The sequence below is a fragment of the Macaca mulatta genome, chromosome 8, assembly GCF_049350105.2.
Source record: "Macaca mulatta isolate MMU2019108-1 chromosome 8, T2T-MMU8v2.0, whole genome shotgun sequence".
NCBI lineage: Eukaryota > Metazoa > Chordata > Mammalia > Primates > Cercopithecidae > Macaca > Macaca mulatta.
Window position 1 is genome coordinate 80,357,660 of NC_133413.1, and position 20,978 is coordinate 80,378,637.

The 20,978-nt window shown below is 37.4% G+C and overlaps 1 protein-coding gene across 2 annotated transcripts in view; it reads right to left on the reverse strand.

Moving 5' to 3' along the window:
- Positions 1-20,978, reverse strand: part of SLCO5A1 (solute carrier organic anion transporter family member 5A1) — a 159,898-nt gene that overhangs the window by 51,422 nt on the left and 87,498 nt on the right. The window contains exon 5 of one of the 2 annotated variants that reach the window (XM_001099565.4): positions 16,871-17,035. The exons of the other annotated variant lie outside the window; for it this stretch is intronic. Coding sequence (XP_001099565.3) covers positions 16,871-17,035 — 165 coding nt within the window. The remainder of the gene's footprint in view (positions 1-16,870; positions 17,036-20,978) is intronic. 2 annotated transcript variants of the gene reach the window in all.

Consider the following 20,978-nt stretch of genomic DNA (forward strand, 5'->3'; position numbering starts at 1 on the left):
CCTTATTGCTCAGATCTTATTTATTCTTGGTTTTTAATAATAAAATCATATATTTTCAGATAAAACTTCTCTTTGGAAGACAACAATATAACTTGAAAAGCTATAAGAAGTAAATGCAGTAAATATTTAAAATTTAACCCCAAAGATACATGTGAACCAGCAAAGGATGAAAATGCAGTGTAGCAACTATGACTGTAACGTACCTCCCACTGACAACCATAGACTTCTTTCATGGTGTGATGATCACTGGTTCACCAATAACCCCAGATATTATACTAGGAAGTCTTCACCAGGACCAAAGGTAGCCCTGAATCTTTTCACATTTTTATTTTCACCAAAATGAAGGCTATGCAAGGCACATGCCAAATAAAGTATTAATATTTCTGTACTCAAAGTTGCAGGAGAGTAGCTAACATCTTAGATAATTAGATGGGAACTGAGAGCGGCCATATAAAATCAGGAAGCGGACAGAACAAAAACAGGACAATGTAATAGGCACAACTCAAGTTTCGACCCATTGAAACGAGAAAACTTCACGTTTTAGTATTTACTAACATTTTTAAATTTATTACTACATCATATGAAATAAAGTGTTTGTGCTTTTTATTTATTCGTTTGTGTGTTATCACAGAATCATAGAATTTGGAAGGGCGCTAGAGCGGAGATTGCTACTTACTCTCCAATGACTACTCTTCTTTTTCCTAAAGCAAGAGTTGACAAGTTTTTCTATTAACGGCCAGATAGTAAGTATTTTCTAATTTGTGAGCCCCACAGTGTCTATTACACTAGTCACCTCTGTTATTGTAGTGTCATGGACATGTGCAAACAAATGAGCATGATTGGGTCCCAATAAAGTTTTATTTACAAAAGCAGGAAGCAGGCTAACTTTGGCCCAAGATCCCTATTCTAGAGTAACAGCTTGGCTTATGGCTGCTTGGAACAGACTACATTTCCCAGCCTCCCTTGCAAGTAGGTGTGGCCATGTGGCAAGTTCTGGCCAATGTGATGTAAGCAAAAGTAGTAAATCCAGGCTCTTCCTCCTTCCTCCCATTTTGCTACTTGAAATGCAGACATAATGACTGGACTGCCACTTTGGACTATGATGACAGGAGTCTGTAATGGAGAAGAAATTGGAAGCACTATGGGTGATTACAGTCCCTACACCAGCCCTGAGCTATGTTCAGAATTTTATGTGACAGAGAAATAAAGATCTCTTTTGTTCAAGCCTCTATTCCTTTGCATCTCTGATATTCTCAAAAAGTATATAATCCTAAATTAACACAGGAGCCCAGAGATCATGTATTTAACTTCCTTGTGTTAAAGATGATAAAATAAAAGTGAGACTCTGGAAAGATGAGTGATTCACCTCGGATAATTGGCTAATTAATGCCAGTGAAAGGCCTAGACCGTTTTCTGATTCTAAATCCAATGCTTTTTCTAGATTTTTATGAGGCTAGTGCTCCCATAAACATACATTTAAATTACAAATGTTTGTTATTTTCTTTGTGAGATCTTTTCAGTCATTTAAGCCACTTCATTTTTTAAGGAACGGGTGCTCAGTTTTATCCTAAAAATGAAGAAAAAATATTTTTATTTATAGAAACTTGCCTTAGGATCAATTCTTTCAAATCCTATTTATTTCAGAAAGGAAGATATTTTAGACTAATTTTCCACCTAAAACAGCTGGAAACTCCAAATTCCTTTCAAAGGGTTTATCCCTTATTGTCTTCAATCCTGAGGTACACACCAAAAAAATAAGAGCTATGATTAAAAGATGAAATGTATTTATAAGCCAGGCATGATAGCTCATGCCTGTAACCCCAGAACTTTGAGAGGCTGAGGCAGGCAGATCATCTCAGGTCAGGAGTTCAAGACTAGCCTAGCCCACATAATGAAACCTCATCTATACTAAAAATACAAAAACTAGCCAGACGTAATGGCACATACCTATAGTCCCAGCTACTTGGGAGGCTGAGACAGGCGAATCGCCTGAGCCCGGGAGGTGGAGGTTGCAGTGAGCCAAGATCTACCACTGCTCTGCAGCCTGGGTGAAGAGCGAGACTCCATCTCAAAAATCAAACAAATAAATAAAATAAAATAATAAATGTGTTTATGTTAGAGTGAGCTGACTTCAACTTTAACCAAGATTACCAACAACAACCTAAACTCATGGTGGGAAATAAGACCTTATAACTTTTTCAAAGCACATTCACATCAATTATTTAACGGATCAATATAACAGCTCTATAAACAAGTACTATCTGCTTATACAGGTAAAACAGACTGAGAAAATGAAATGACAATGTAATAATCATAATAAATGTGTGGAGTACTTCAAGTCTTGAACTACTTACACTTAATATTATTTAATCTTATGGATTATTATTTATTCCTGTTTTTTGTATAAGGCAACTGAGATACATAAATGACACACCTTGCCCAAGATCACAAAGCGAACAAAACAAAGACAGGGCAAAAATCTGATTTCAAAGGCAGAGCTCTTTCAGGTCTGACATGAGAAATCTGTTGCCTAAGTTCCAGGGCCATTGTTCCTTCTAAAACTGAAACCTAGTCTCTTAACTTCTACTCATTTTTTTCAGTTAGTTACACTGTCTCCTAAAACAAACTCAAATCTTCAAGACAAACTGATGAGATTTGTTAACACATGCATGGTGTGTGTATGTGTATGTGTGAATATTTGTGTATGCATGTACGCATTGTGTGTGAATGTATACATACATATGTAGGAACATACATACGCATCAATGAATTTGACTGATACAGAGATGAGGCAGTGAGTGACTATTCTTGATCCATAATTTAGCCACAATATATGAGACTATAGTAAATATATATTCTTTGGCCAATTATTGGCATTTTAATTTACTCACATTAGTACAAGACACAACAAAATAAACTTACTGAAGAATCAGATTTTATGTTGACCACAACATGAAAAGTATAGCACAAGAGCAGAACTTTCATTTTCAGCTATATTGAAGTCATATTTGTAAAGCTGTATTTGTTTTGTGTAACATTAAAACTATTTTTTGTTCTGTTTATAAGGTAGTTTTTGTTAATAATTTTAATGTTGTGCCTGATGAATGTTTGAATACAAATTAAACACATTTCTTTTTTTATTTTTTTTTAATCTTATTTTTTGAGACAAGGTCTCACTCTGTCACCCAGGCTGGAGTGCAGTGGTGTGATCTCAGCTCACTGCAACCTCTGCCTTTTGGGGTCAAGCAATCCTCCCACCTCAGCCTCCTGAGTAGCTGGGACCACAGGCACAAGCCACCATGCTCAGCTAATTTTTTTTATTTTTTGTAGAGATGAGGTCTCACTACGTTGCCCAGGTTCAAACTCCTGGGCTCAAGTCATCATCCAGTCTTGGCCTCCCAAAGTGCTAGGATTACAAACATGAGCCACCATGCCCACCCCAAGTTAACATCTTTCTCAAAATCAAAATTCACTTATCCTTTTTTATCCTCAAAAAAAAAAATTGAGGTGAGAGGAAAAGGTTCATACTTCAAAAACATGACTAAGTTTATTAACTAATAGAAAAGGAAGCTAAGGAGAGTTGTAAAATCTCTTTCCTTGAAGTTTTTCCCTAAGAAATAGGATAGGTGCTCATTTGTTTAACAACAATTTTAGTATGCTTTTTTTTTTTTTTTTTTTTTTTTTTTGGGACACTGAGTTTTAATCTGTCACCCAGGATGGGGTACCATGGTGCAATCTCAGCTCACTGCAACCTCCGCCTCCTGGGTTCAAGTGATTCTCCTGTCTCAGCCTCCTGAGTAGCTGAGGCTACAGGTGTGTACCACCATATCCAGCTAATTTTTTGTATTTTTGGTAGAGATGGGGTTTCCCCATGTTGGTCAGGCTGGTCTTGAACTCCTGACCTCAAGTGATCTGCCTGCCTCAGACTTCCAAAGTGCTGGCATTACAGGCATAAGCCACCATGCCTGGCCCAGTATGCTTTTTAGAAACAGCAGTATATGCTAATTGACTAAAAGAATACTGCAATATATAAGCATTCAATTTTTGCATTTACTATATAAATACCTATTCAATTTTTTACATTTTCAAAAGGGTTTGGTATTTATACAGTACCTATTTCAAACAAATTTAAGGAAGATATTGCTAAATAATGTCTTCTGAACTACTGAATAATATATCACTGAATAATACTGAATAATAATATCACTGAGCTACTCTATATAAAATGAGCATACACAAATTGTCCCTTGCATAGGTAATAAGAGAAGTGTGCACCCATGTTTCTAAATATCCACTTTAATCAAAAATCCAACATAAATTATATTCATCTTTATTGCAAATAGAGATAGGAGAAGAATTTCAGTATGATGACCCAAAAAAATTAACTATTAGCCTGAAATCTAATCAGTCTAACAGTAACATATCCAAATAAACCCAAGTTCTCCCTTCTGGACAATGGAAAGATGCCACACCAGGAAGCTGAGCCTGGCAGCAAAGCTAATTTGCTGAGGTCCGTTGTGAGATGGTTCAGCAAAAGGACATTACTTCAACTTCTAATAATGTCTAAGCACATGCTTCATTCTTTAGAAAAAAAGAGTAAGGTATTTCCTGCCTGTGTGGTAATAACTCTATCCTGGCCGTATTTAAGGGCCAGGATATTCATTAGCTCAGGATGTGATCTTTATGAGTAAACAGAAAGCATCTCTGGGGAAATGAGAGATGGCAGCATGAGCTGGGAGTCAGAACAGTTTGTGACTAGCCACAGTGTGCCACTACCTGTGAGGCCATGGATGCTTGAATTCGCGCCTGTATCTTTATTAATTATCTACCCTGTCTCTTACTTTTCCCCTTCCCTCATCTTTTTCAATAATAATCCTGGTTCTCCTGTCCTTTATATGGAGGATGGTCTATTTGATGAATAGGGAGAAAAGCCAGGGTCATTCTCATTAATAATTAATATTTGTGTTGTTCTTTACACTTAAGTAATTTTTAATTTTTAAAACTTCAAAAGCCCTCTAAAATGGATACAATTATAGCATTTCACAGCCAGTAAAACTGAGGCCAAATTAGTTAACTCACTCAAGGCTACACAGCTTGTAAGGGGCAGAGGCAGATCTTGAACTGAGAACTCCCAATGCCAAAACCCACAACCTTTTTCCTATAGCATATTGGTTCGGTACAGAGCAGGTAGGGAATCACTCACTTTAGCAGGGTATGGGCCTGCTAACATGCCCAGTAAGAAGTTCCTGGGTTCTTAAAAGCAGAAATTTAACCATTGAGTTACCTTATTCCTGTAAAGTACCCCCAGAAACGCAAAAAGTGAAGCAATTCAACCTCAGTTCCATTTCATCTACCAAGGGAGAAAAAGAATAAAGATGTATGTATGCATGTATATATGTCTGTATGTATACACAAAAGAAATTTTAACTTCCAGGAAAAGGTATAGATCCAAAGTAAAGTGGTAAGATAGTGATTAAATTGAATGCCTAGAAAAAGAAGCTACTCAAAAAAATCAGAGGATTTTGTAAGTCGTGGGGGATGGTGGGATGTTTGTTAGTTGCCCTTTAGTGAAATGTTGTCTAATTCAAGTCCTCATTGCAGAGATGCAGACCCCAAGGGTCAGGAAGATGAAAGTTTTCATTCGTTCCTTCATCAGATCTATTAGGCATATCTTTGTTGATTGAACAAAGGATAAGATGCACTCAGTAGCAGAAATGCTCCTGCGTCTGCTCCTGACACTTCAGTGTTGCCTCTGGGTTTTCAGTCATTTTGAAAAGCTCTCTAATCTTTCTCAACCGGACTTTTATTCACAAATAAATCTTGCTCTGTGAACAACATATAATATTTTGTATGATTCAGGCTCTCAAGGGGCTCTGGGCTATTCAGAACACCGTGGGGCTGTGACCATAGATGTGGTAATGTGGAGAGCACCGAGATGAATGTCCTCAGAGCCCAGAATATATCCTCATAAGTAGGTCATGTTTGTCTTTGTTTTTCAGTGTGAGCGTGCACACATGTGCTTGGGAAACAAATCCCAGATATACTCTGACTGTGCTATTAATCATCAAAGATGAGTGAAGCAAAAAACATTTTAGTTAATTGAGAGATTTAGTCAACAGACATTTTCCCGCACTGTGCCCAAATATATAAAATTTAAAACACTTAAAATTTCTTTTCTCCCACTAAGAGTTGTGAAAAGTAGCCATTTATATTGGAAAAATAAATGCAGAGTAAATAAATCAGAGATATAAACATTTGACCCTGACTCTACACTGATTCAGCTGATACACGTTTAAAGCAATTGTATTTTTATCATTGATATTACATCTCCTAGCTTCCTTCAGTTCAGATGAGATTATCCCTCAGCCTTTCACTTCAGTATCAAGTCTCTTGCTTTCTCTTTCATTTTCCTACCTCCCATTTTTTTTTCTTTTCTCTCTTTTTTTTTTTTTTTTTTTTTTTTGTAGGGTTGGAGTCTCACTTGTTGCCCAAGCTGGAGGCACAGTGGTGCGATCTCAGCTCACTGCAACCTCTGCCTTTTGGGTATAAGCGATCCTCCCACCTCAGTCTCCTGAGTAGCTGGGATTACAGGCGTGTGCCACCACACCCAGCTAACTTTTGTATTTTTAGTAGAGAATTGGGTTTTGTCCTGTTGGCCAGGCTGATCTCAAACTCCTGACCACAAGTGATCTGCCCACCTTAGCCTCCCAAAGTGCTGGGATTACAGGCATGAGCAACCATGCCCAGCCTCTACCTCCTATTAGCCACACTTTTTCTTCTTCCTCTTAAAATCCATTCCCTCCAGATAATCTTTCTTATGAATGTTTTCCACATGTCCTAAGTCCTGCATTTACTCCTCTGCCTTAGATTCCTCTTCCTGGAAGATCTTATAAAGTGAGCAATACATTTATTTCTAATAGCTACTTTCCAGACACTGTGTGAAGCCCACAACATACATTCTCTAATTTAATCCTCAGAGCCTTTGCTACCCATAGAGGATGATGAGTTCATCCAGGGTCACAGGCAGCCTACAAGTTTCACTAGACTGAGGCCTTGAAGGTGGGACCCCTCTGTGTTCTCATATGGCTTCCCTGTGCATAGTGCCAGGCCCATAGCAAAAGCTTTATAAATAGTTGTGCATGGATGGGTGGGTGGGTGAGTGGATAGATGGATGAATGGGTGAAGGGATAGCAGCTATCCAGAAATGAGCAAGGTCTCTAGACTGTATGGTACAGAACAGGGCATATAGCATGCCAACCTATGGAAAGAAAGGTGAAAAACACCAATGTAAAATACTGACTATATATTATATATATTGCATATGTAATAAATGTATTTACTTACGTATTCAAAAAGAAATTTAAAAAGGATAAACTAATTTTTTAAATGGCTTCCTATAGAGGGAGGAAGAGAATTGGAAGAAACTAGAACGGAAGTACTTTGTTTGTAGTTTTGACCTTCAAACCAAATAAATGTTTTATGTAATTTTAAATACAAATTTAACTTTAAAATTTTTAAAAAAAGTAATTCTAAAATTAAAAACTCAAAACAAATTAAAACAAATAAACATCACAACATATCAGACATAACCAAACAGAGAAGAATTACTTCAAATAACTTCAGAACAGTATTTTGCACATCCATAGTAAGAAATTGCCTTTGAATAAAAGAAACTGCAAAAGTCTAAAGCTGTATTTAGTATTTTACAGTTAACTTCTGTGCTATATGTCTTATGGTTTATGGTTGGTAATACTGAGAACTGATTTGAAATTATTATACATACATACAAAAACACACACACTTGAATAAAATAATCATGTTAAAGTCATTAGAAAAAAGATTTTATCATTAAACAAAAGGGATTAAAATATAATATCAAAAAGTTAAGTAATAACTTGTAATATTAACCTTTGAAATGCAAATATCTATACAATCTCATGACTTTTCTTAATTAGAAAAAGCCCAGAAACAATGACATCTTGTAGCAATGAGCACCCCGAGTATCCAGATGATGGTGTCCAAGTACGATTTTCCTGTCAAAGAAACCAAGATTCCTTGGAGATACACGACTGATCCGAGGTCTAGGGCAGGAAATGTGGAAGGTAAGTGAGTCACCTTTTGTCATGACAGAAGCCACAAAGACTACTGAGGTAGAGCCAAACCACACAGGTGCTAACTTTAAGGGGCTCCCAGTGGTCAAAGATTGGGCAACTGGAGCATCAGAAAGAATGATGACTGCCATGGAGTAAAGCACATCAAACAGCTAAAAATAAGTAAATAATACTTTAACAAATTTTGGCCACTGTATAAATTTGCTAGAATATAAATTTTTACTCTGAAAACTAGTAAATAAAGAGAAAGAATCACATAAGAAATTATGATCATTGGGGGAACTGGCCAAACAAGAAGCTGGTCATTTGGTGAACTGATTTGGAACAATTCAAAGACAGAGAGAGCATGTGTGTGAGTGAGAGAGAAATTCGTAATATGCTGCAAGCATGGACATCCCTCCCTAACACCTTCTGACTGTCTCCTGACCCAGAAAGTTTCCGCTACTTTACTCCTATGATTAAGGTGAAAATAGTCACTTCTTACCATTTTATATGACTGTATTACTTCTCTTAGCAAGTGGGATTTAACAAAAAGCCTTCAAATTACCACTGTAAAGTAGACCAATACAACATGTTTTAAAATCAGAAAACCTAACAAGATTTCCTAAAGGAAATTTAAATTTAGCACAGTTTCATAACAGAAAAAGAGGAGAAATTGATTTTTCTTGATTATCTACTATATAACAAATGCTTTAAGGTCTAATTAGCTCACTTAATATTTTACAGTCTCCCTGGGGAATGATCACTCACATTTTACAAATGAGAAACTGAGATTCTGAGTGGGTAAGCAACTTGGCTAAAAGTATACATCTAGTTAAGTCACAGATCTGGGATTCAGAGAGGTCTGTGTACTACATCAGGCTGCCCACAGCAAAACGAAACAGATAATATTGATTCTGGACAGGGCCAGAGTTTGTGGGGATGTAACATTACTACAAATACCAGAGTGATTAATTGGTTAATAACTAATCCCTTTTAAGACAACAAGGTAACTCTATAGGGAAGGTAAGAATAAATGTTTACTTGGCACACATGGCTTTGGAAAAATTATTTAATCTAACATTTTAGGGAAGGAAGAAATTACAGAGTTCTTTTCAGTTCAAGTTATTGTTTTCTAGACTAGAAAACAGACCTGGAGAGAAAAACACTGTCCTCCTTATGTACTGCAAAAGCCCTGGGAGTCCCTGTGAGGAGTAACTACACAGGCCTGGAATTAGCCTGAGCTGTCGTGCCAAATCATCAACGCGTATCTTCAGGGCACTGACTCCTAGTCAAGGCACAAAACATGTCCATGAACAGTGTTGCCTTATAACTATGGGTCCAAAGTGGTTGAGGATGGTTTGTACCAGTTTGTCAGCGTTGTTTATTGACAAAAATGAACATGAACTCTGTAATTTCTTCCTTCTCTAAAATCTTAGATGAAATAATTTTTCCAAACATGCTCATTTCATGTTTATTGTAACTGGTCTCACTAAGACCCCTGAAGAGCTCAGTTGTTGAGGCTGGTTATATAGCAGGAATCTATGGCACCAAGAAAATATTTAAAATATTCAAGTATTTCAAATATTTTAAAACATAAAAAATGTTTAAAAGTAAATAAGGCTCCAGACAAAACACCATTTTGGATTCTATGGTTCCTGGGTCATCCATGCACAAACACATCCGTGGTGCCTGGTATAAGAGAGAAAGTGGATCTTGCCACTCCCTTCTGAGGGGGACAAGTGGATCCTGCCTCTTGCTATGAGATGGCCTGTGGCTGCAAAGTATGAGGTTGGTGCAAAAGTAATTGCAATTTTTAATTTTTTTTTTTTTTTAGAGATGAAGTCTCGCTGTATCGCCCAGGCTGGAGTGCAGTAACACGATCTCGGCTCACTGCAACCTCTGCCTCCCAGGTTCAAATGATTCTCGTGCCTCTCAGCCTCCTGAGTAGTGGGGATTGCAGGCATGTGTCACCACACCTGGCTAACTTTTGTGTTTTTTGTAGAGATGGGGTTTCGCCATGTTGGCCAGGCTGGTCTCGAACTCCTGACCTCAAGTGATCCACCCACCTTGGCCACCCAAAGTGCTGGGATTACAAGCATGAGCTACTGCGCCCAGCCAATAATTGCAGTTTTTGTCATTACTTTCAACAGCAAAAACCGCAATTACTTTTGCACCTACCTAATACATCTTTAACGCTGATGCTGTGTAGTATCCTTTCCTGCAAGAAATGCCAATGTGTTTCTTGTCATTTTGGGTCCTCTGAGTCGTAAAGACATTATTAAAGAGCAACTGAACCGTGTTTAACTGCCATCATTAGAGCACTGGCTAAAAACCTGCCACATGGTAAACACTCAAACATTCCTTAAATTAGTTGACTGATAAATAAAGAGAAGCTGAGTATTCTGACTTTTGTCCACTATAAACTCTTATAAAAGTTCTCATTAGCACTGAACAAATGTAATTCAGCATGATGTTAATACATACCTCTCTGCCCAAAAGACAAAAAGCCTATAATTGTCACTTTTTGTTCCTAATAGCTTCTATTCATCTCAATAATAATTAAAATGATATAAGTGGGAAGACTTTAGCAGCTGCTACAAAACATTGGTTTGCAAGTACCTTTCTCCTCTCTCAGAGCCACCATGCTTGAGTGGTGTCAGTACACGTCTCAGGGCCAAGTGTCATCACCTGACCATGGAAATGGACGGTGATAGTGGACATCCACACCTAAAATACTTTATTTGTATTTAAACGCTTAGTCTCAACATTAAAAAGAAAATCTGTGTACATGTTTACAAAACTAGTACAAAAATGGATTTTAAAAACTGCTCATAAAATTATATAAAAGCTGTTGATGCCCTTAGAAGAATGAAACAAATCAAAGCCCATTCATATGCCTCTTGCATCTAAAGATGAAGTGATTCCCAAAGGCTGCAATTTAAGTTCAGTGGCACTGCTGTAAATCACTTCAACCAAATCCCAATTCAGTGGCTAAAGATGGATGGCAAATATTTGGTTATTTAGACAACAATAAAAATTACAGTAATTTTTTAAATTATACTCCAACCTAATTCTTTTACCACAGAAATAAGTATCTCAATCACTCTACAGTGAAAAACAAAATGGAATTTTCCAAAGCTACTTCCCTTGTAAAGACAAACAATAGCTCTAACCCTTTATAATTCTACACATCAAAGGGCAAGAGCCCAAGCAAAGGCAAAGCTGAAAAATCACAGTGCTCTGAAAGCAGACGTTGTGGGCCATGGCTGAGTGGATGGAAGTGGAATCCTAAAACCTTTGGAATATTGTCTTTTTGGAAATAGTGAAAAGACTAAATCAAAATGATGACAACAGCATACACGTATTATAATATTTCAGTAAAAATCACACAGCAAGGCCGAGTACAGTGGCTCATGCCTATAATCTCAACACTTTGGAAGGCCGAGGCAGGCAGACTACGAGGTCAAGAGATTGACACCACCCTGGCCAACAAGTTGAAATCCCATCTCTACTAAAAATACAAAAATTAGCTAGGTGTGGTGGTGCATGCCTGTAGTCCCAGCTACTTGGGAGGCTGAGGGAGGAGAATCACTTGAACCCAAGAGGTGGAGGTTGCAGTGAGCCAGGATCGCACCATGGCACTCCAGCCTGGTGACAGAGTGAGACTCCATCTAAAAAAAAAAAAAAATCACATAGCAATATGTATGTACTCCAAGGAGTATAAGACTCTAGCATCCGGTTCTAACACTTACTATTTGCCTTTAAGTAAGTTACTTAAACCCCTTTGGGCATTTTTTTTCTCATCTGGAAAACTGGCATAATTAATAATTCATAGGCATTAGTTAAATTGATTAAATGATGTTATCCATATAAAATTGCTTAGGTAGAGCCTTTAACTTAGTAAACACTCAGTACATGTCAGCAGTGTTTTTATTATCATCATTATTATTACAGAGATTTTATTCTCAGACCTATTCAAAGTGCACAACTTCAGATGTAAGGTGCTATCATCATAAATAGTATTTTTTTTACTGTGATATGATCAGGTTGTATTTTTCCATTTGTATTGTTGTACCTATTTAAAGTTAAGTAAACTTCAAAACAAATCACTATTCACTACTTCATTTGATCCTCACAACAATGCTGACATAGAGAGAGATGGGGAGAGACTATCCTCAAGTTACAGATAAACTCCAGTTTCAGCTGAAATTTAGGGAGGAAAGTGACTTGAACAAAGTCATGCAACTAGTTACTGGCAGTGAATGGATTCCAAGGGCACCCTGTATAACTGCTCCTTCAGGGTTGATACGGTTTGACCCTGTGTCCCCACTCAAATCTCATCTCAAATTGTAATCCCCATAATCCCCATGTATCAAGGGAGGTGCCAGGTGGGAGGTGATGGGATCATGGGGGTGGTTCCCCCCATGCTATTCTCATGTTGGTGAGAGTTCTCATGAGATATGATGGTTTTATAAGGCAGTTTCTCCTGCTCTTGCTCACTCTCACCTGCCACTATGTAAGACGTGCCTCTTATCCTTTCACCGTGACTGTAAGTTTCCTGAGGCTTCCCCAGCCATGCGGAACTATGAGTCAATTAAACCACTCTTCTTTATAAATTATCCAGTCTTGGATATGTCTTTATAGCAGTGTGAGAACAGACTAATACAAGTGGTCTTCCCATCATTTCAGGCTTCTCCAAAATACCAACTTCATAATATTTAGCTAGTTTCAAGAGATAAACATGACCCCAAGTGGGTCAGCAGAAAGACCATGAGCAGGGAGAGTGCACTGTGACACAAACCCACTGTTTCGTGGAAAAACACTATACCAGAGGAGTGAAGTGGGATTGATTGTGGTATTGCAATGATGCCCTCATCAGACATTGGTGTCACCACCTCCCGCCAGGCACAAGCGTCCTCAAGTGATTATGGCATGAGAGAAGAGGAGCTGAAGGTCCGTGAGCAGATTTCCCATCCTGCACCTGCTTGCCTTTGGAGCTCTATTTCTGACCTAGGGATAAACTCTCCCCTCCAACCTTCTCTGCCACTAGAGGAAGCTTTATCCTCCCCTGCTGCTTTGCCTTTGCTCAAGCTGGTACTCCACAGGAAATAAACACCTTTTCTCCAAACTCCAAATAGGCAGATTCTACTTTCCCTTAAAAACCTAGTTAAAAGCCATTGTCCATGAAATGCAACTCAAACACACTATCTCATCAGCCAAAATAATCTCTGTGATCCAAATTTTCTGTTAATTTATTTAGACAGCTTTTTCTAATGTATTTCATAAGTTTTCTCTCTCCTCTTAGATGTATAAGCAACTTAAGGCCCTGGTGTGAGTCTTTAGATTTCCCCAGCCACACACCAGGCACAGCGCTGTGCACAGAGCTGGCATTCAATGGCAATGTGAACGAGCGAGCAATAGAAGGCCAGTCCTTCCGTAGGTGTTTGGTGCTTCCTCTCTATCCATAACACAACGCAAACAAATTGCAATGAAGGTCAGGGTATTTACCTAAATAATTTTTTAAGTGAAAAGAGAATTTTAACTCAAAAACTTTGTCAGATGATAAATTCTTTTTCAGATATATTTCTTAATTCCCCATGTCAGTCTACATGCATTAAAAAAAGGGATTCACAGAACAAAAGAGCTCAAATTTTTAAATTTCTTTTAAAAATGAAATCTATGCCCAGAGAGTAAGAATGAATAAACTGATAACAATTCAAAAAACCAAGAGGAGTTTTAACAAATTTACAAGACGACAACAAACAACCCCATTGAAAAGTGGGCAAAGAACATGAACAGACACTTCTCAAAAGAAGATATACATGCAGCCAAGAAACATGAAAAAAGCTCAAAATGACTGATTATTAGAGAAATGCAAATCAAAATCACAGTGAGATGCCATCTCATGACCAGTCAGGACGGCAATTATTAAAAAGTCAAGAAACAACAGATGCTGCCAAGGCTGTAGAGAAATAGGAATGCTTTTACACTGTTGGTGCAACTGTAAATTAGTTCAGCCATTGTGGAAGGCAGTATGACGATTCCTCAAAGACCTAGAACTAAAAACACCATTTGGCCCAGCAATCCCATTACTGGGGATATACCCAAAGGAATATAAATAATTATATTATAAAGATACGTGCACACGTATGTTCATTGCAGCACTATTTACAGACCAGGAATCAACTCAAACGCCCATCAATGATAGACTGGATAAAGAAAATGTGGTGCACATACACCGTGGAATTCTATGCAGTCATACAATGGAACAAGATCATGTCCTGTGCAGTGACATGGATGGAACTTGAAGCCATTATCCTCAGCAAACTAACACAGGAACAGAAAACCAAACACCACATGTTCTCACTTATAAGTAGGAGCTGAATGATGAGAACACATAGATAGAGGGAGGGGAACAACACACACTGGGGTCTGTTGTGGGATTGAGGGAAGAAGGAGAGCATCAGGGAAAATAGCTAATGCATGCTGGGCTTAATACCTAGATGACGGGTTAATAGGTGCAGCAAACCACCATGGCACACATTTACCTATGTAACAAACCTGCACATACTGCACATGTACCCCAGAACTTAAAATTTAAAAAGAGAAGAAGAAAAAAACCAAGAGGAGTTTTAAAAAGAATTACCTCTGTTTAATCTTACTGCAATTTAACAGGCCCCTCTACTCTTAATCAATCTTAATATCTCTTGACTATTATTATTTGTTGCCTATCTATAAAGAAAAAAAATATGCGACCTGGAAATAAAAAGCTTTTTATCAGAACAAGTAGAATAGCAAACATTGTATAAACTGCATTGACTATGATCAAAATAAATAAACAAACAAAAGTTGCTGATGACAAAATCAGAATGGAAGTGGCATTTTTGAGATATTGCTTCTTTCATTCTGACGTTGGACCATGGGATGAACACTGTGAGTTAGCCTTATTCAATTCTGCACTTCCCTGGCCAAGTGGGACCCATTTAGTGGCCACTGCCTCAACCATACCACTGTGGAAGTCTGCAGCCGACACCCCAGCTCCAACTGAACCCTTTATTCTGTTTTTCCACAAGTTGTCTGTCTAGCCTCGGCCTCCACCAGTCACTAAGAGATGACTTTAGCCACTATGCATTCAAGGTGCATTAGTGCCTGCCCAGCTCAGCACTGCACTACTCTCCCACTAACCCTGGGGGTGAAAATGGTGCATCTGCAGAGAAATGGGATGATCTAGGCAGCTCTGCTCCCTAGTCTGTCTGGAACCGGGGCACACAGTATGGCTTCCCTATGTGCCCTATGTGTATCCTGGGGAACTGTGTTTATGAAAAAGATGCCTCTAAAAACATCGGGTTTCATGGTCAAATGACTTTGGAAAAGGCTGTAGTCTGAGTCATCTTCTGGGAGTTTCACAATGCATATCGGCATATTAAAGGAAATGAAAGGGCCTGCAGTAAAGAATCCTATGATACTTTGTTGAACTCAGCAAGTTCCAAATTTATTTTATTATGAACTGTCTTCCCAGTAACACCTTTGAATATTGAAACTTAGTTTGGGAAATGCTGGAGACTACAATTAACAGCTGTGTGGCTTTGAATCCGACTACAAGACAATTTTTGCTTTCCCTGTCCAAAAATCATTGCTCAACAAAGGGTTAGTGGAAGAGTTAAACTACAAATGGAAGGTTTAGATTTTCTCACAACTAAACTATAAAATAATCTGGAAATTTTACCTTAACATAGGAAAACATATTTTTGCAACCAAGATCGAGGAAAGCATATTTTAAGTCACAATTACAATAGTCCACAGCAGTATGTTCTTTATAAAACATGTGCTATCCTAGACCCACAACCCAATGTTGTATGTCTTTATACATGTAAGATAAAGCAGAGAACAAAGTGATTACCCAAATATTTCAAATCAATTTCTCTTTCTACAGTGATGCCTGTTCATTTTCAGATAATTCAAGTTTACTGGATTTGAATGTGGAACTGGAGAACTAATTCTCGTAAGAGTGTAAGTGACCTGAAAAGTTATCATAATTCTACACTATTTAAATATACTTCAACTGTTGAAATATACCTTATTAAATAAATTAAGACTTTAGGAAGATATGGTCAGCCATCTTTGATACCACTAAGAAAATATCTAGAATATTACATAATATACTGAAAATTTCTCCAATATCTGAGAATTAATGTTTCCACATTTCTAAGCATCCAATTTATTATGAAAGAAGATTTGAACACTAAGTACTATGGGTATATGCATCAAAGTCTCCTAAAAATCAGTTTGCCCAGACATCAAATATCTAAAATAAAATTCATACATTTCCTTTTTAACTTCACACATCTCCAGTAATTCAAATAAAATCTGTTCACATTTCTGAAGGGGAAATCCTGCTACCATGAAACAGCTCTATATTTCAGGTTATCAATTTTTTTAACACTTTAAGACCCATGCCAACCCATAAAAAGATCTATTTAGATTTAAATTTGAATGTCATTGCCTATTTCATTTCTTTAAACTGAGAACCATGTAAATATAAATATGCAAAATTCTCTCCCTTCCCAAAACACAGTTGGGAAATGTGTCACATGGTAATACAATCTGAATCAAAGAGAACACTTTCCAGGATTTCCTCCTTCTAAAATCTGGGGGGAAAGGTAGCTGTTAATGAACTAGTTTAACACTTCGATGTTAGATTGAACTTTCTCTTCACCCATTCCATTTCATGGTCAAAATGATCATGTTTTCAAGCAGCCCTAGCGGCAGTGCCTTACCAGTGTAGATGCTGGCATTGGAGGCTGGGATACCAAACTGTGACTCGATGAACTTGGGAATGAAGGTAATGAAAGCAGTTACAATGGCACTCTCAGCTGTGTATGACAAACTCACAAAAAGGAATGTCATGTTGCTTAAGATCCTGACAGCTGCTCTTGGTAGGTCTACAAAATGACAAAAATGACAAATGAATGTTATAAACAATGGATGGAAAACAAAATAAAACTGAATTGTTTTTGAAATGAACCGGAAATAGCCATTCAGCAACATTTGCCACCAAAGAATAAAAAAACAGAAAGATCCGATGATGATTAGAAACCATTCTCTCTAAATAGATTTTGTTTTGTTTTGTGTTTTACTTTCAACCAGGATATGGAAATTAAGTAAAGTACCTAAAAGCATACCCATACAACTGATAGTTCCTATTTCAAAAACTGTTAGAATTATTTGCATTTCTTCATTGATTAAAACAATGTTATTTATTGTTAAGGCCTCAAAGTCCACTAGACGTGTAAAGTGCCTGCAATGCAGCCTTCAATTTCAATTTCCACTTTTCCCAACTAACATTATGATGTAGCTATTCCGCTTCTGTGGGCATCTACATGATGTTGTACTTCTGATTGTCAAGCCTCATTATGAAACAGGAAATAGTCACAGTTTAAAAAGCTAAAAGAATGAGGCCATGAGGTCAGACACTCTGAGGTACTGGAATTGGGGAACAAAGATCTCCAAAGGGAAAGGAGAGCCAAAAGGTGGGGGCTTAGCATCTGCTGATCTGCCTCCAAGAAAGGAAAGCCTCACCCTTGAGTCTAGGCATTTATTTCACAGAACCTGCCATCTATATTTTTCAAGATATATGTGCAAGTATTTTCACTGGAGCATAGTTTATAATACCAAAAATGTAGGAGGGGGGAATCTACATTTCCATCAATGGGAAATGTTTAAATAAAAGATGGCACAGCCATATAATGGAAAACCAGACAGTGGTTAAAAATGAAATAGAGCTGTATGTACTGGCATGAAAGAACTCCAAGAAATATTTGTATTAATTTGTAAAGCAAGCTGCAAAAATAGATGTACATATATGTGTGTAATTCTATTTAATTAAAAATCAAACAAATCAAAACAATGTATTTTATATGATCAAATACATACTTTTCAATCATACTCATCCTACAGCCTCTTGTAAACACTGTAAATTAAAATGTCATATCCAAAATTTAGAACTTAGAAAGTTAAGATTACCTATCAACAGTTAAAGATTCAAATTAAGTTTAGCAGTATATTAAAAGCCAATGTGTTGATTCTAAAACATCTGGGAAAAATATATAACACCAGATTATTAAGGGTTTATGTTCTCTGAATGGGACTAAGATTGGGAAATAGGAAAAAAAGGAGATTATTGTGTATATACTTGTGTATTTTTACATGGCTAGAATGTGAATTAATGTACATTTGTGTAATCTTTACGTATCTTCATAGAAAAGGTAAGGTGCATTATTTTTGGCAATACAGTCACCTCAGAACAGTTATTTCTTTCAACATAATGAGTCATTTCATTAAAATTAGCCAAGAACTTTTATTAAAGCTATAATTCATAGCTTCCTATTCACCAGAATTTGAAACGTAGAAAGTTAAGACTGCTCACTATCATCATTTTAAAATTTAGACTAAATTTAATGTACTATATTTTAATTTAATTTTTAAAGTTTAAATTAACAATTAAAAAACTTAAGATGCATGCTTCATTTTTTCACATGGATAAACACACCAGAGAAAAAACATCATCAAAGTGCTTCATAAAGTCATCCTACAGCCTCTTGTAAACACTGTAAATTAAAACGTCATATCCAAAATTTAGAACTTAGAAAGTTAAGATTACCTATCAACATTTAAGATTCAAATTAACTTTAGCAGTATATTAAAAGCCAATGTGTTGGCTCTAAAAATCTGGGGAAAATATAAAATAAATGTTTAACATAAGAAACTAACACACTATCACATGACTATTTTAAGAAATACTAGTTATATCGAATGGGTTTTTCTTCTATAGCCATTTGGCACGATAAAATAGCCTTCTCATTTCAAGTGTAACTAAAAACATGCATGATGGTTCTCTCTTCTTTTATTAAAAACGTCTGCTGTTATCTAAGAAGAATTAGCAAAAGTTCAGACCTTCAACGACTCTAAGTTCCTCTCTTCTTTCTTCTACCTTTCTCAATCTCCTTTACTGGAGCTGAGCTTTCAGCCTACAGCCCTCCAGGAGTTGGGGTGGGAGCACAGTATCCACGGTTGTACCTTTAGTTGGTGGGACTGGTTGATTTTTTTACATCGAAGGAGACTTAGCAAGTTATAAATGCATTGAAAATAATGGAAATCAGTTTTCTAACCGCCAAAGAAGAGAGTTACAAATATGGAAAGGGGGATCATTCTACATCAGATTGGAAGGAGGTACTGGTATGAACTCACGGTTCAGATAGGCAGATAGATAAATAGATTAGATGAAGATAGACACATGGATGATAGACCGTGTGTGTGTTTGTATGTGGGTATAAATATAGGTCCTTCTCTGTCTGCTCACAAGGCTTAGAAGTAATGACACCCTGGTAGGAATGCATCCACCTGGCACCCAATTCTTGGTTTCTAAAAACCATCTTCCCAGACCATCCCGGCTAACACGGTGAAACCCCGTCTCTACTAAAAATGCAAAAAATTAGCTGGGAGTGTTGGCGGGCGCCTGTAGTCCCAGCTACTCAGGAGGCTGAGGCAGGAGAATGGCGTGAACCCAGGAGGCGGAGCTTGCAGTGAGTCGAGATCGCGCCACTGCACTCCAGCCTGGGCGACAGAGCGAGACTCCGTCTCAAAAAAAAAAAAAAAAAAAAAAAAAATGTGCTCATGGAATGATGAGGACATGTCAGAAGGACACAGAAGACAGCTTGGAGGATTCTCAATGGCCCAATCTGGGACAATTTGACCTCTGTAGATGCTAAACCAGTAAGCAAAAGTCTAATAGGAATGAAATATATTCGGTGTTTATTATTCACAGATTCCATATTTGCAAAGACACCTATTTGCTAAAATTTATTTGTAACCCCAAAAATTAACACTTGCAGCACTTTCACAGTCACGTGCAGACCAGAGAAAAATTTGAGTCGTCCAAGGCACACATTCCCAGCTGAGGTGGAACAAGGTGACACTCTGCTTTCTTGTTTCTGCTGTCATATTGTAAACTCATGTCCTTTCCATAATACACTGTCTCACATGTTTTGCATTTTTGTACTGTTTGTTGGTGATCTCATTGCTTAAAATCCCCTGTGCCGCAGTGCTGTCTAGGGTTCCTAAAGTGCAAAAGACCATGATGTGCCTTACGGAGAAAATACTTACGTTAGATAAGCTTATTTCAGGCATGAGTTACAGTGCAATTGACAATAAGTTCAGTGATAATGAATCAACCCTATATATTAAATAAGGAGTCTTTAGACAGAAAGATACATGAAGCAAGGTCATGTATCGACTGACTGGTTGAGGATTATGTTGTAATAGGAACCCAACCCTGTACCTCCCATAAGAGCGAAGTTCAGTCCAGGCTAATCCAGTGTTCACGGTGGCTTTATAGAACATAGCTGCCACAAATAATGGGTGTCAACTGGATTTACATAGCCTCAAAATATTTCCCCACAAAGTACTTTTTAATTACTCATTGATTAATAATTACATTATACTTATTAACTTTAGAATGAAGGAACCTGATAAGTACTATCTTATCCCAGTGATAAAAGTTAGCCTAACTGGTGATAGGGCAAACTAACACCATGTGTCTCTGCTCCTATGTACTGAGCATAGCATCATTCCAGTGGTGTAACACGCATAAATCAGGAAATATCACCAAATCCAAATTGAAGGATATTCAAAGTTAATGGATATACAAAGTGACTTGCTTGTACCTTTTTTAAAAGGTCAAGGTCATGAGAAACAAAAAAGGTTGAGTGACTGTTTCAGGTTGAAGGAGACTAAAGGGCACAAAAACTAAACGTATGTGATCCTGGATTGAATCTTGGACATGATGGACATTATTGGGATAATCAGCAAAATCTGACTGGGGCCTGT